General features: G+C 49.2%; 1 protein-coding gene across 1 annotated transcript in view; it reads right to left on the reverse strand.

Annotated features, from left to right (window-relative positions):
• Positions 1–1319: 1319 nt before the first annotated feature.
• Positions 1320–15318, reverse strand: part of LOC121271728 — a 157036-nt gene continuing 143037 nt past the window's right edge. Inside the window, exons 6-7 of the mRNA XM_041177921.1 lie at positions 4266–4358; positions 1320–2177 (exon numbers count right to left, since the gene is read on the reverse strand). Of these exons, the coding sequence (XP_041033855.1) occupies positions 2127–2177; positions 4266–4358 (144 nt within the window). The 3' untranslated portion in view covers positions 1320–2126. The remainder of the gene's footprint in view (positions 2178–4265; positions 4359–15318) is intronic.

Consider the following 15318-nt stretch of genomic DNA (forward strand, 5'->3'; position numbering starts at 1 on the left):
CTGACATTAACAGGGGGCCTGGGATAATTTTATAAGTAGCAATTGTTGTCACGTGATGTAGAAGAGCCCACTGACCGAGCTATAAAGGAGACTCGGGAAACCACTCCAATTATGGGGTGCTGATGTCTGTGGGACCAGGAGGGACATTAATTTATCTTCTGAAAGACGGTCTGGAGAGAGAGATGCTGTGGTTTTTTGTCAAGGTTCATCCCGAGCTCTGTGCTCTATGGGCTGTTCCCAGGGACACACACTGAGACAAACATCAACTGCAGCTGGAGGATCATCAACTCGGTGAAACTTGTTGGTCTTCCAGCGCAAAGAGTTGTCCCCGACTGAGTGTTGCAGACTAGCACATTCCAAGGTCCAGGACTACGTGCTGAGGGACGCACTAAAGCTTGGGGCAGCTGCCGCAAAGGCTCAATGGGGAAATGTCGCTGTCTAAGACCTTTCTGCCCTAGGGCACCGAGGGACTGGGAATTGTATAGACCCCGTCGGACTGTACGACTCACACTGGATGTATATTGTATATATCACGTGTACCACTCTTATATTGAGCACTTCAGCATGAACATGGTCTTTGGAGAAAAGTTGAATATTATTGCACTTTCCCTAATGTCCAATTTGACACGTTTGGATTGCACTTTTAGATAGTTTATGAATGAAGTATATTTTTGGCAAAAAAAAAAATCAATCCACCTCCTGACCCTCTCTGTTCCTCCCCTGCAACACCCCCAGCGCCAGGTCTCTTTCTCTGACCGGCAATCGGATGGGGAATATTACCGCAACATGAACTGTCAATTGGTCCAGGTTTCTGGCCACTGCCATTGGGCGGGCAGGAGAGCTTAGCCAACCCGTGGTCTGCTTGAAATCGCCTCAGTCTGTCCCCAGTAACAACAGAGAGCAGCTTCAGTCACATGTTGCAGCCCCACCCATGTCCACAGGGAGATTACTTCTGTCCTTCTAGCTCTCGAAACTTTGACCCCCCCCCCCACTCTGCTGCAGCGGGTCTCCCTTCTCCCTCTGGCTATTGCTGGACACTTACTGCTTCTGGGCCGTGAACTGTTTGGAAAAGTTGTCACTTCAAGACATCAACAAGCTTCATTTAAAGTAACATCTTTAATATAGAAAAAATGTCTCAAGGTGCCTTTTCAAAATTCATTTATGGCATATGGGTTTCGCTGGCTGGGCCAGTATTTATCGCTCATCCCTAATTGCCCTTGAGAAGGTGGAGGTGAGCTCCCTGCTTGAGTCGCTGCAGTCCATGTGGTGTAGGTACACCCACAGTGCTGTTAGGGAGGGAGTTCCAGGATTTTGACCCAGTGACAGTGAAGGAACGGTGATATATTTCCAAGACAGGATGGTGAGTGACTTGGAGGAGAATTCCAGGTGGTGATGTTCCCCATGTGTCTGCTGCCCTTGTCCTTCTAGGTGGTAGTGGTCATGGGATTGACAGCTTCCTAGAGGCATCATTGAAATAAAGGCTTGGCTAAGGAATTGGGTTTTTGGATGAGGTGCAGAGATTGGGGGAGAGGACAGGTTTGGAGAGAGAGTGGGGGTTGCCCAGGCAGCTGAAAGCATGGCAGCAAATGATATGTGTGTGAGCAAGCGTGTGTATGCACTTTGCCTCCTTGTGTGGAAGTGTAAGTCTATCTGCGTGTATATGTGTGTCTCCGTACATCTACAGTCAATTTAATTTTATGAAAATAAAATATGAAGACTTTGAATGGAATTGGGTTGTGAAAGTGAGTGGAACATGCCCTGCAGCCCCAACATGTTGCCATAGCCTCCAGGGCTATGGACCAAGTGCTAGAAAATGGCATTAGTGTAGTCAGGTCTTTGTTGACCTGTGTGGACACAATGGGCTGAATGGCCTCCTTCTGTGCTGTAAATGTCTATGAGTCTCTGACTGCACCTATGCCCCGGGGAATCTATCTGCCCCTAAGAGAGGTGGGCAATCGCTTTCGGAGATGGAGGAGGGAACCTGTGTGCCAGTGTCGGAATATCAGGGTGTGACTGGGGGCACAGCGTGTGCAATGCCCCATAGGGTATACTGGAGAGTCATGGTCGCTGCTGGGGGCGAGGGTGGTTGGGGGCTGTGCTTGTTCCATTTCTCGTGGGAACTGTCTTCAGAAACTCTCATAAACGCTGTCGTAAGCCTCAGCGTCGGCTCCAGCTTCCTGTGAATAAATAAAAACAGGGAGGGGAGAGAAACAATGTTAGTGTTCGATGATCCGGCCAGGATCTCCCTGCGGGTGGCGTCACTCCCAGAGTGGAAGAATCTAGTCGATCCGAAGATCAATTCTGGATCGCTGTGGAGTTAGCTAATCTCAGTGGGTCAGTGAAGCACCCAAAGCCGGCCTCAGTCTCTCTGCACTAGCTGGGAAGAGGCGGCTGGGAAACCAGCCCAGCCTCCCTTTACTCTGTCCCAAGTGTGGACAGTTTGATCCTTGCAGAACCAATGGGACTTTTCCCATGTCCCACACAAGCTGCCTCTCGCACCTCTGAGCCACAATCCAATCAGTCCGTCTATGAGACCACCCAGACAGACACATTCACAGGACAGTGAGACCACCCAGACAGACACATTCACTGGACAGTGAGACCACCCAGACAAACACATCCACTGGACAGTGAGACCACCCAGACAAACACATCCACTGGACAGTGAGACCACCCAGACAGACACATTCACTGGACAGTGAGACCACCCAGACAGACACATTCACTGGACAGTGAGACCACCTAGACAAACACATTCACTGGACAGTGAGACCATCCAGACAGACACATTCACGGGACAGTGAGACCACCCAAACAGACACATTCACAAGACAGTGAGACCGCCCAGACAGACACATCCACTGGACAGTGAGACCACCCAGACAGACACATTCACTGGACAGTGAGACCACCTAGACAAACACATTCACTGGACAGTGAGACCACCCAGACAGACACATTCACAGGACAGTGAGACCACCTAGACAAACACATTCACTGGACAGTGAGACCATCCAAACAGACACATTCACGGGACAGTGAGACCACCCAAACAGACACATTCACAAGACAGTGAGACTGCCCAGACAGACACATCCACTGGATAGTGAGACCACCCAGACAGACACATCCACTGGACAGTGAGACCACCCAGACAGACACATTCCCAAGACAGTGAGACTGCCCAGACAGACACATCCACTGGACAGTGAGACCACCCAGACAGACACATTCACTGGACAGTGAGACCACCCAGACAGACACATCCACTGGACAGTGAGACCACCCAGACAGACACATTCACTTGACAGTGAGACCATCCAGACAGACACATTCACGGGACAGTGAGACCGCCCAGACAGACACATCCACTGGATAGTGAGACCACTCAGACAGACACATCCACTGGACAGTGAGACCGCCCAGACAGACACATCCACTAGACAGTGAGACCATCCAGACAAATACATCCATTGGACAGTGAGACCGCCCAGACAGACACGTCCACCAGGCAGTGAGACCACCCAGACAGACACATCCACCTACTAGGGATGGTCAATAAATGCTGGTCTTGCCAGTGACACCATTATCCTGAGAGCGATAAGAAATGACTGGAACAAGGTTTAAAAGCAGTCGCTTGGTATTACAGAATATGAATATTGTGGTGAAGGGAGACATATTGCTGAAGATTTTCATCTTGTACTCATTAGGGCAAATGCAAGATTGCCAAATTTCAAACAATCACAATAATTTATTGTACAGGAGAAAAAACTGCTGATTGGTTAGCAAGTTATCTTTGAAGTGTTGCCATGGAGAAAGCAATAGGGAACTACCGGCTCCCCACGCTCCAGTGTAATTCCACAAAGGTGCAAGGCTTGAACACACTCCTTTTGTTTGTGGAGAACAGGTCCCCAGATAAGAGGATAACCAGGTAATCTCATAATTTGGCTCATTTATACCTGCTCAAAGTGATCCATTCATACACGGGGGCCTGTTTTCTGCAAACAAAAGCAACCTGAATCTTTTCCTAAACTATCCAGTAGCTTGGGGAGCCTATAGTTCCCCATTGCTTTCCCTATGGCAACGCCTCAGCCAATCAGAGTTGACTTGCCAACATATCAGCACCCTTTACTCCTGTAGTATAAATTGTGGTGATTGTTTGAAATTTGGCATTCTTGTGTTTGTCCCGGTGAACGCAAGATGAAAGATTTCAGCAACATGTCCCTCCTTTCAGCAAGGTTTAAGGTTCAAAAGGTTAGACGCACCACTGGTGATTTATTTTTTCCGGCGTGATCGTGGGTGTTGGTTCTCTCACTGTCAAGGGTGCAGTAAACGGATTTCTGGCGAGCTTGGAGAGCCTGCAGAAAGAGAAGACGTTCTATGATTTCACATTTCTACACAACCTTTTCACATTTCTACACAATTTCTACAAAACCTGGCACCAGAGGAGCCACATAACACAGCTTAATCTTAACATCAATGGAACTCCACGGTAAAGTCTCCGGTGGAGTGCGGTGTCACTCCCTCACTCTGGTGCTGGGATTGAGTGAGTGAGCCCCTCCAGCAGCAGTCAGGCTGCAACATGTTGTTGGAATAAAGTCCAAAGCCAGCACCCTCAGTGCGATAGAAGGGAGATGTGGGTTGTAAAAAGGGATCAGCGAGCCAGTAAAAATTAGGAACAAGCAGAAGCTTGAATTCACAGAGAAGGGTGTGCAGTCTGCAGAAGGTCCAGGGTCAAAATAGCTGGCCCCAAGAAGTAGGAACTGGACAAAGACTTGAATTCTTACCGGTTGCAAATGCGCTGGCTGCTGCCTTGTGACTGTGCAGAACTGACGATGTTGGGTTCGATTCCAAGTCTGTGAGCAGTCAGCTCAGAGCAGTCCAGGGGCAGAATGTGGCGCTTGTCAGGCAGACGTGCACCTGACCCGAGCGAGTGTAAAATAACGCCCAATGACCTCAGGCGAGCATCCCAACGTCATCGCACAGTCGCGCAATATTTCAGCCGGCGGGCGAGTGTGGGAGTCGGCAGCGCGCTGGCTGACAACTGATCAGCCTGTTAAGGCCCTTAATCGACTAGTTGTTTGGACTTTTTCGCTGCCGTTCAGTTGTCAGGCGGGTGAAGAGGCCAAGCGGACTCTGCATTTTTGGCGAAACCTCTTCCGCAGGCGGGGATGAGGTTCGGACCAGTGATTAAAAAAATAAATAAAGACTTTTTTTTGCGCTCATATTTTACACATCCCTCCTGTGATCAGGAAGGGTCAGTGCCGTGTTGGCATGGGTCACTTAGCAACAGTGGTTAGGTTGCCCCCCCCCCACCCCCACCCCACTGCCTCCCCCACCAACTCTGAATAGAGTTACTGCATTGAATCGTTCACAGCATGTAGCCTTTGCTGGGTGGGCCAGCATTTATTGCCCAAGCCTATTTGCCCCTGAGAGGGCGGTGCTGAGCTGTCTTCCGTACCCGCTGCACGTGGTGCACTTACACCCACAGGACTGCTTTGGGGGTGACCTCAAGGATCTGTACCCAGGCACAGTGCTGGAACGCTGAAATATTTCAAGGTCAGGATGCTGACTGACTGGGAGGGGAACCTCAAGGTGGCAGAGCAGCTACCCATCTGCTGCCCCCCGGCACTCGACCTGGTAATGCTTCCTTGCTTTGGAGGGCGATGCAGTGTGGGTGGCAAATGTTACAGAGGCAGCATCTGGGCAAGGGGGCCAGCCCTGGCTGCTGGGGGTGAGTGTGCGGCTGCTTCAGGGTCATGATTCACAGGAGCCCTGCGATGTTTCACTCAGGAGGGGGTGGAAGGGATGCGATGGCGATCCAGGTTAAGGGTGGATTAATCAATGCTCCTCTCTCCTTTTCAGGAGAAGACCACAAACGGTAACTCTGAGCGGGTGCGGACTGGCAGAGGGCTGGCACAGTTGGCGATTCTCACCAGATCCGAGCAAGAGGCTCTCGAGCTGGAGAGGTGCCCTGCGCCCGGGGTCAACTGGTAGCAGTGAGGTTGGGGTGCCAGTGGGGGACAAGAGTGCCATGCACTGAGATCACAATATCTGTCAGTGCAACCGTTCCACTGTTTACTGAATTCAGTTTCCAACATGGGTCTCCCACTGATTACAGAAGGAGGAGCGCATCCTGATCCGGGGGCCAGGCATGAACATTAACAGAGTCAGGACTTCAACTAATCAAATGTCCTTGTTCTTCCTTTCAGCCTCACCCAGTGTCCCAGCTCGGTGCCCATCCATCAATGGTGAGCAGGAAGGTCCGAAGCGACCTCACGTTGGCGCATGAGCTGCCTGTCGTCTCTGTGGGCACCTCTCAGGGCGCTCCGGATGATGGCAGCAGCTCCTCCGCCTCTCTGCCAGTGACCCTGGCATCCGATGAGGCTGCGGTGACGGGGGAGATGCCAGCTGTGGAACTGGCAGCTCCCTCCCAGGTGGGGCCAGCGCAGGCTCCACAGGCCAGACGGCGTCTGCCAAGATCATCGAGGGCAACAGAGTGAGCAGGCTGTCTCGAATGCCAGTGCCAGCAAGGGGGGAGCACCCAGACGTAGCACCCAAAAAAGTAAGCACCTTAGACACACCACGAGCTTCTCATTGGTGGTTTTCTGTTGCCCCGCTGTTAGTTGATTATTAGTCGGTTTGCAGCTCAACACCTGTGGATGAAGTTTCTTTTCTGTTTTGTTTTATGAAAACATTAAATGCTTTAACTGTGAACAAGGCTCAGGGTGATTCTTCACTTCTGCAGGTGGACAGGAACCCATGATGTTATGAGTGACTAGTTTGTCATTGAGCTTTACTGACAAGGACATAGTTAATGTTCCTAACCAGGCAGATGGTGCTCTCAGGGTATCGAGTATGGAGCCTGCAGCCCAGGCATGTGTTGAAGGTCCATGTTTGGTGGGCTAGCTGAAGGTTTGTTGGATCAAAGCCTCCCGAGTGTCCCTGCCTCCCTGGAGGTTGCCTTGGTCAGTGTCTACCCCCTCAGCGTTCTCCTGAGTGTGCTCATCCTCGGACTCATCGTGTGCAGCCAGAGCATCTGTGTCAATGTCTTCATCATCCGCTGCGTTCCCCCCTTTCCAGTGCCAGATTGTGGAGAGCGCAGCATAGCAACCACTACCAGCGGCACATGATCTGGGGGGTACTGGAGTGAGACCCCAAACCGTCCAGGCATTGGAAGTACATCTTGAGTAGACCGATGGTTCTCTCTACCACCGCCCTTGTGGTGGCGTGGCTCCTATTGTACCGCATAAGGGTGATTACAAACTGCTGAATTTCTACTTATTCAATGATATTCTCAACCATCAGCAATCATAAGGCCATAAGCCTTAGGAGCAGAAGGAGGCCATTCAGCCCATCAAGTCTGCGCCACCATTCAATAAGGTCATGGCTGATCTGATAATCCTCAAATCCATTTTCTTGTCTTTTCCCCGTAACCCTTGATTCCCTCGCTGATTAAAAATCTGTCTGTCTCAGCCTTGAATATACTTAATGACCCAGCCTCTACAGCCCTCTACAGTAAAGAATTCCACAGATTAACTAGCTGCTGAGAGAAGAAATTCCTCTTCATCTCCGTCTCAAATGGGTGACCCTTTACTCTGAGATTATGCCCTCTGGTCCTAGACCCTCCCACAAGGGGAAACAACCTCTCAGCAAATACCCTGTCAAGTCCCCTAAGAATCTTATATGAGATCACCTCTCATTCTTCTAAACTCCATTGAGTACAGGCCCAACCTACTCAACCTCTCCTCATAAGAAAATCACTCCATACTCAGGATCAGCCTAGTGAACATCTGGACTCCCTCCAATGCCAGTATATCTTTTCCTTAGATAAGGGGACCAAAGCTGTTCACAGTATTCTAGATGAATAGGGACTCGAACTCAAGTTCTGTCGAAGGGTCATGAGGACTCGAAACGTCAACTCTTTTCTTCTCCGCCGATGCTGCCAGACCTGCTGAGTTTTTCCAGGTAATTCTGTTTTTGTTTTGGATTTCCAGCATCCGCAGTTTTTTTGTTTTTATTTATATTCTAGATGTTGTCTAGCTAGTGCCTTGTATAGTTTTAGCAAGACTTCCCTATTTTTATACTCCATTCCCTTTGAAATAAAGGCCAACATTCCACTTGACTTCCCTATTCCCTGTTGAACTTGTATGCTAGCTTTCTGGGATTAATGCATGAGGACTCCCAAATCCCTCTGTGCTGAGCTTTCTACTGTCTTTCTCTATTTAAATAATATTCAGCTCCTCTATCCTTCCTGCCAAATTACATAACCTCACATTTTCCCAACTATATTCCATCTGCCAAGTTTTTGCCCACTCACTTAACCTGTCTATATCCCTCTGTAGACTCTTTGTACCATCCTCATCACTTGTCTTCCCACCTGTGTTTGTGTTATCCGTGAACTTGGCGATAGTACATTCACTTCTCTTATCTAAGTCATTATTATATATTGTAAATAATTGTGGCCCCAGCACTGAACCCTGTGGCACTCCAGGTTGCCATCCTGAAAGTGCCCCCCTTTCCCAACTCTCTGTCTTCTATTGGTTAGCCAATCCTCTATCCATGCTAATATACTACCCCCAACACCATGGGCTCTTATTAAGTAGTCTTATGTGTGGTACCTTATCAAACACCTTTTGGAAATGCAAATATATTACATCTATTGGTTCCCCTTTATCTATCCTGTTTGTTACCCACTCAAAGAATTCTAATAAATTTGTTGGGTATGATTTCCCCTTCATGAAACCATGCTGACTCTGTTTGATTATATTATATATTTCCAAATGCTCTGTTATTACATCCTTCATAATAGAGTCTAACGTTTTCCCAATGATGGATGTTAAGCTAACTGGCCTATAGTTACCTAATTTTGTCTCCCTCCCTTTTTAAATAAGGGCATTATATTGGCAGTTTTCCAATCTTCTGGGACTTTTCCAGAATCTAAGGATTTTTGGAAGATTACTACCAGTGCATCCACTATCTCTGTAGCTACTTCCTTTAACATCCTAGGATGCAACCCATCAGGTCCAGGGGATTTATCAGCCTTTAGCCCATTAATTTCCCTAGTACTTTTTTTCTAGTGATAGTTATTGTATTTACTTCTTCCCCCACCTTTTGCCCCTTGATTAATTAGTATCTTTGGAATGCTATTAGTGTCTTCTACCGTGAAGACTGATGCAAAGTATTTATTTAACTCCTCTGCCATTTCCTGGTTCCCCACTGTTATTTCCCCAGCCTCATTCTCTAGTGGGCCTATGTTCACTTTGGCCTCTCTCTTCCCTTTTATATATTTAAAGAAGCTCTTACTGTCCATTTTTACATTACTTGCTAGTTTACCCTCAAAGTTTATTTTCTCCTTCTTTATTATTTTGTTGGTGATCTTTTGTTGGTTTTTAAGACTTTCCAAATTCTCGGGCTTATAACTAACCTTTGACACATTGTATATTTTTCTTTCAATTTGATACTATCCTTAACTTCCTTGGTTAACCATGGTTGGTTTATCCCCTTCCTAGAATCCTTCTTCCTCACTGGGATATATCTTTGTTGTGAGTCAAGAACTATTTTCTTAAACGTCTGCCATTGTTCATCAACCTTCTCTATAAATACTGACACACTCCCAAGGACCCTGTGTAAATAATGACACACTCCCAGGACACTCTGTAAATACCGACACACTCCCAAGGACCCTGTGTAAATACTGACACACTCCCAGGACCCTCTGTAAATACCGACACTCTCCCAAGGACCCTGTGTAAATACTGACACTCCCAAGGACCCTGTGTAAATACTGACACACTCCCAGGACCCTCTGTAAATACCAACACACTCCCAAGGACCCTGTGTAAATACTGACACACTCCCAAGGACCTTGTGTAAATACTGACACACTCCCAGGACCCTGTGTAAATACTGACACACTCCCAGGCACCCTGTGTAAATACTGACACACTCCCAGGACCCTGTGTAAATACTGACACACTCCCCGGGACCCTGTGTAAATACTGACACACTCCTAGGACCCTGTGTAAATACTGACACACTCCCAGGACACTCTGTAAATACTGACACACTCCTAGGACCCTGTGTAAATACTGACACACTCCCAGGCACCCTGTATAAATACTGACACACTCCCAGGGACCCTGTGTAAATACTGACACACTCCCAGGGACCCTGTGTAAATACTGACACACTCCCAGGACCCTGTGTAAATACTGACACACTCCCAGGGACCCTGTGTAAATACTGACACACTCCCAAGGACCCTGTGTAAATACTGACACACTCCCAGGACACTCTGTAAATACTGACACACTCCCAGGGACCCTGTGTAAATACTGACACACTCCCAGGACCCTGTGTAAATACTGACACGCTCCCCGGGACCCTGTGTAAATACTGACACACTCCCAGGGACCCTGTGTAAATACTGACACACTCCCAGGGACCCTGTGTAAATACTGACACACTCCCCGGGACCCTGTGTAAATACTGACACACTCCCAGGCACCCTGTGTAAATACTGACACACTCCCAGGGACCCTGTGTAAATACTGACACACTCCCCGGGACCCTGTGTAAATACTGACACACTCCCAGGGACCCTGTGTAAATACTGACACACTCCCAGGGACCCTGTGTAAATACTGACACACTCTCAGGGACCTTGTGTAAATACTGACACACACTCAGGGACCTTGTGTAAATACTGACACACTCCCAGGACCCTGTGTAAATACTGACACACACTCAGGGACCTTGTGTAAATACTGACACACTCCCAGGACCCTGTGTAAATACTGACACACTCTCAGGGACCTTGTGTAAATACTGACACACACTCAGGGACCTTGTGTAAATACTGACACACTCCCAGGACCCTGTGTAAATACTGACACACTCCCAGGGACCTTGTGTAAATACTGACACACTCCCAGGCACCCTGTGTAAATACTGACACACTCTCAGGGACCTTGTGTAAATACTGACACACTCCCAGGACCTTGTGTAAATGAGCTGGAAATGGACCAATAAATCCAAGGTCAGTGACACTGAAGCTGGGATTTGCCGGCGTTGGCTGAGTTCAGTGGCCTGAGTGGACAATGTGGTGAGAAGGCCAGAAATCAGTTTCACCGTGTCATGAAAGCAGTTTGTGATCGTCTGCTCTGCCTGTTAATGGCGCGTTGTGTTTCCTGCCACTGGATGTTGCTGAGCCTCATTGTAAAACATCTGCAGTAAAAGGCCAGCCCTCCGGACTCATCCCCACCCCCCTCCCCCCACCACCCCCTACTGGACTGTCCGCCCACACCAGTGGGGAAACAAGCCAACACGTTTCACAACAAAGCATGAGTGACCGGCGTCCGGCAGGCTGCACTTCACCCTGGACTTCAAGTCAGCCCTCGCAGACATCAGCGCCAGGCTTCACAGACCCAGCACCACATCACGGGCAAGTCTCTGCCCACCAGATCAGCCATATGTGGGTGGCTTCTCAATGGCTGCTGGGCTAGGGCTTGCTTGGGAAGGGGGAGAAGGGGCCTCAGGCAAGGGTAGAGGCTGCTGGATGAAGGCTGTACTGGGGAAGGGGGGTATCCCAGGGTGTGTGTGTGTGTGTGTGTGTGGGGGGGGGGGGGGGGGGGGCACATGTTGATCTGTGCAAGTGGCCTCAAGATGGTGAGGGCTGAGGAGGCAGTCTCCAGAGGAGATGAGGCCAGATGAGATAAAGATGTGAGGGTGTGTGAGAGAGAGTGAGTGGTGATGTCCCTTGAGCTGGCAGTGAGTGAGATGCCAGTGAATGTGTGATGGGCTTGTGAGTGTGAGAGTTTAGAGTGATGAGATGGTTGCCTTATCCTGGCGGCACAGATGAGATCATTCACCCTCAATCTGCACTGGATGGCCGACCTCTCCTGTGCAGCGTTGGCACTGACCACCACTGCCACCGCCTCCCAAGACACAATGGTGATGAAAATGTTGTTTTACCTGCCCTCTACCACACTTAGTGCAAATCTGCCCTGAGACTAAAACATGGATAAACCTCTGCTACTCTCAAAATTATACACTCCTAGCTTCTGTTACTCTTTTTATAATGCACTATATAACACATTGCCCTTTATGCACTCTTCAAATAACACATTCCTCTATAAGGAGGAGATTTTTCTGGTAGGGGTTAGATACCAACCGAGGCAAAATGTTGCCGAACCACAACTGAGCTTATTGGGTGATGACAGAGATATTGAATCTGACGGACAAAATAATGCATGTCAGGTTATGCTGAAGCTTTATAAAGATTTGGTTGGGCCACAATTGTGTCCAGTTCTGGTGACCACAGTTTAGAGAGGATGTGAGAGTCCTTCAGATGGCGAAGAGGAGGTTCAGGGACTGGAGTGTTTTAGCTACGAGGTTGGGTTGGGGAAGCTGGGGTTGTTCCCCTTGGAGCAAAGCAGGTCGAGGGGAGATTTGACAGAGGCGGACAAGATAATAACAGGTTTGGATAAGATAGAGGAAGGGAAGCTGCATCTATCAGTTGATGGTCCAAGGATTAGGGGGACAGATTCCAGGTTTCGGGTAAGAGGCGACAGGGACAGAAGGACATTTTTACACAGTACGTGCTAATGACCTGGAACGTGCTGCCTACGAGGGTGGGTGGGAACAGAGACAGTCAGTGATTTCAAAAGGGGGGAATTGGATGGGAACTTGGAGGGAATGAACTTGCAGGGCTACAGGGATAGAGCAGGGAATTGAGACTGACTGGATTGCTCTGCTGGGGAGCCAGCAATGATTCAATGGGCAGGATTTTACCGTTGTCGAGCGGGGGATGGGGCCTGATCGCCGACGCGGGATGATGTCAGGCAGAACCCCCGATGTCACCCCGCACCAGTGAAATGTTCAGGAAGGCGGGGGCGCAGCCAAATCAGCTGCGGGCTCGCCGACCTGTCACTGGCCAATGGAGGCCATTGACAGGATCATTTAACCAATTGAAGGACCTGCCCATCCAACCTTAAGGTTTAGCGCGTTGGCCAGGAACCACAGTGGCAAATAGAAAAAACATGAAACTGCATCCACCGGCGGGTTGAGGTTTCATGCAGGGTTTTAAAAATTTTAATAAAGTTATTCTGTAAATTATGAACATGTCCCATCTCGTGTGACATTGTCACCCGATGGGGACATGCAAGGGATTTCTTTTCTCTATTTTTAATATTTTTCAAAGTCCAGGCGATCTCCCAGAGGCTGCACTTAGCCTCAGGGAGATGGGCGCACTTCCGTGTGCCTGTGTGAAAGAGGGCACCCTCGATTTTAAGGGAACCCCCCCACTCGCTCACACAGGAAGCACATAGCCCTTCCCGCTGGATGTCACACTGCGCGGGCCTTAATTGACCCGCCCACATAAAATGGTGGGGCAACCGGTGGCGATCAGGTCCACACCCACCCACCATTGGGTCAGCTCCTCCAGCTGGACGAACGGAAAATTCAGCCCAATGAGTCAACAGGCCCCCTTCTGCGCTGCCATGAATCGATGACTATTAATTACAAAATAACACACTCCGTGCCTGTCACTCCCTGCGTAACACACTCCGTGCCTCTGTCACTCCCTGCGTAACACACTCTGTGCCTCTGTTACTCCCTGTAAAACACATTCCTTGCTTATGTCACTCCTGAGTAACACACACTTGGCTTCTGTTACTCCCCGTGTAACACACTCCGTGCCTCTGTTACTCCCTGTAAAAAACATTCCATGCCTCTGTCACTCCCTGGGTAACACACTCCTGACTTCTGTTACTCTCTGTGTAACACACTCCGTGCCTCTGTTACTCCCCATGTAACACACTCCGTGCTTCTGTTACTCCCCGTGTAACACACTCCGTGCCTCTGTTACTCCACATGTATTACACTCCGTGCCTCTGTTACTCCCTGTGTAACACAAACATTGTCTCTGTTACTCACTGTGAAATACACTCCTTGCCTCTGTCACTCCCTGGGTAACACACTCCTGGCTTCTGTTACTTCCTGTGTAACACACTCCGTGCCTCTGTTACTCCCTGCGTAACACAATCCTGGCTTCTGTTACTCCCTGTGTAACACACTCCGTGCCTCTGTCACTCCCTGGATAACACACTCCTGGCTTCTGTTACTCTCTGTGAAACACACTCCGTGCCTCTGTTACTCCCCATGTAACACACTCCGTGCTTCTGTTACTCCCCGTGTAACACACTCCGTGCCTCTGTTAATCCACGTGTATTACACTCCGTGCCACTGTTACTCACTGGATAACAAACTCCTGGCTTCTGTTAATCCCTGTGTAACACACTCTGTGTCTCTGTCAAACCCTGTGTAACACACTCATTGCCTCTGTTATTCCCTGTGTAACACACGCCTTGTCTCTGTTACTCCGTGTGTAACAAATTCCGTGTCTCTGTCACTCCCTGTGTAACACATTCCGTGTCTCTGTCACTCCCTGTGTAACACACTCTGTGTCTCTGTCACTCCCTGTGTAACACACACCTTGTCTCTGTCACTCCCTGTGTAAAACACACCTTGTCTCTGTCACTCCCTGTGTAACACACTCCGTGTCTCCGTCACTCCCTGTGTAACACATTCCGTGTCTCTGTCAATCCCTGTTAACACACTCCGTGTCTCTGTCACTCCCTGTGTAACACACACCTTGTCTCTGTCACTCCCTGTGTAACACACACCTTGTCTCTGTCACTCCCTGTGTAACACACTCCGTGTCTCTGTCTCTCCCTGTGTAACAGACACCGTGTCTCTGTCACTCCCTTTGTAACAGACTCCGTGTCTCTGTCACTCCCAGTGTAACACACTCCGTGTCTCTGTCACTCCCTGTGTAACACACTCCGTGTCTCTGTTACTCCCTGTGTAACACACTCCCTGTCTCTGTCACACCCTGTGTAACACATTCCGTGTCTCTGTCATTCCCTGTGTAACACACTCCGTGCCTCTGTCACTCCTTGTGTAACACATTCCGTGTCTCTTTTAATCCCTGGGTAACACACTCCTGGCTTCTGTTACTTCCCGTATAACACACTCCGTGCCTCTGTTACTCCCCGTGCAACACACTCCGTGCTTCTTTTACTCCCCGTGTAATACACTCCGTGCCTCTGTTACACCCTGTGTAACACACTCCGTGCTTCTGTTACTCCCCGTGTAATACACTCCTTGCCTCTGTTACTCCCTGTGTAATACATTCCGTGCCTCTGTTACTCCCTGTGTAACACATTCCGTGCCTCTGTCACTCACTGTGTAATACATTCCGTGCCTCTGTAACTCCCTGTGTAACACATTGCGTGCCTCGGAAACTCCCCGTGT

The sequence above is a fragment of the Carcharodon carcharias genome, chromosome 31 (assembly GCF_017639515.1).
Source record: "Carcharodon carcharias isolate sCarCar2 chromosome 31, sCarCar2.pri, whole genome shotgun sequence".
In the NCBI taxonomy this organism is placed as follows: Eukaryota; Metazoa; Chordata; class Chondrichthyes; order Lamniformes; family Lamnidae; genus Carcharodon; species Carcharodon carcharias.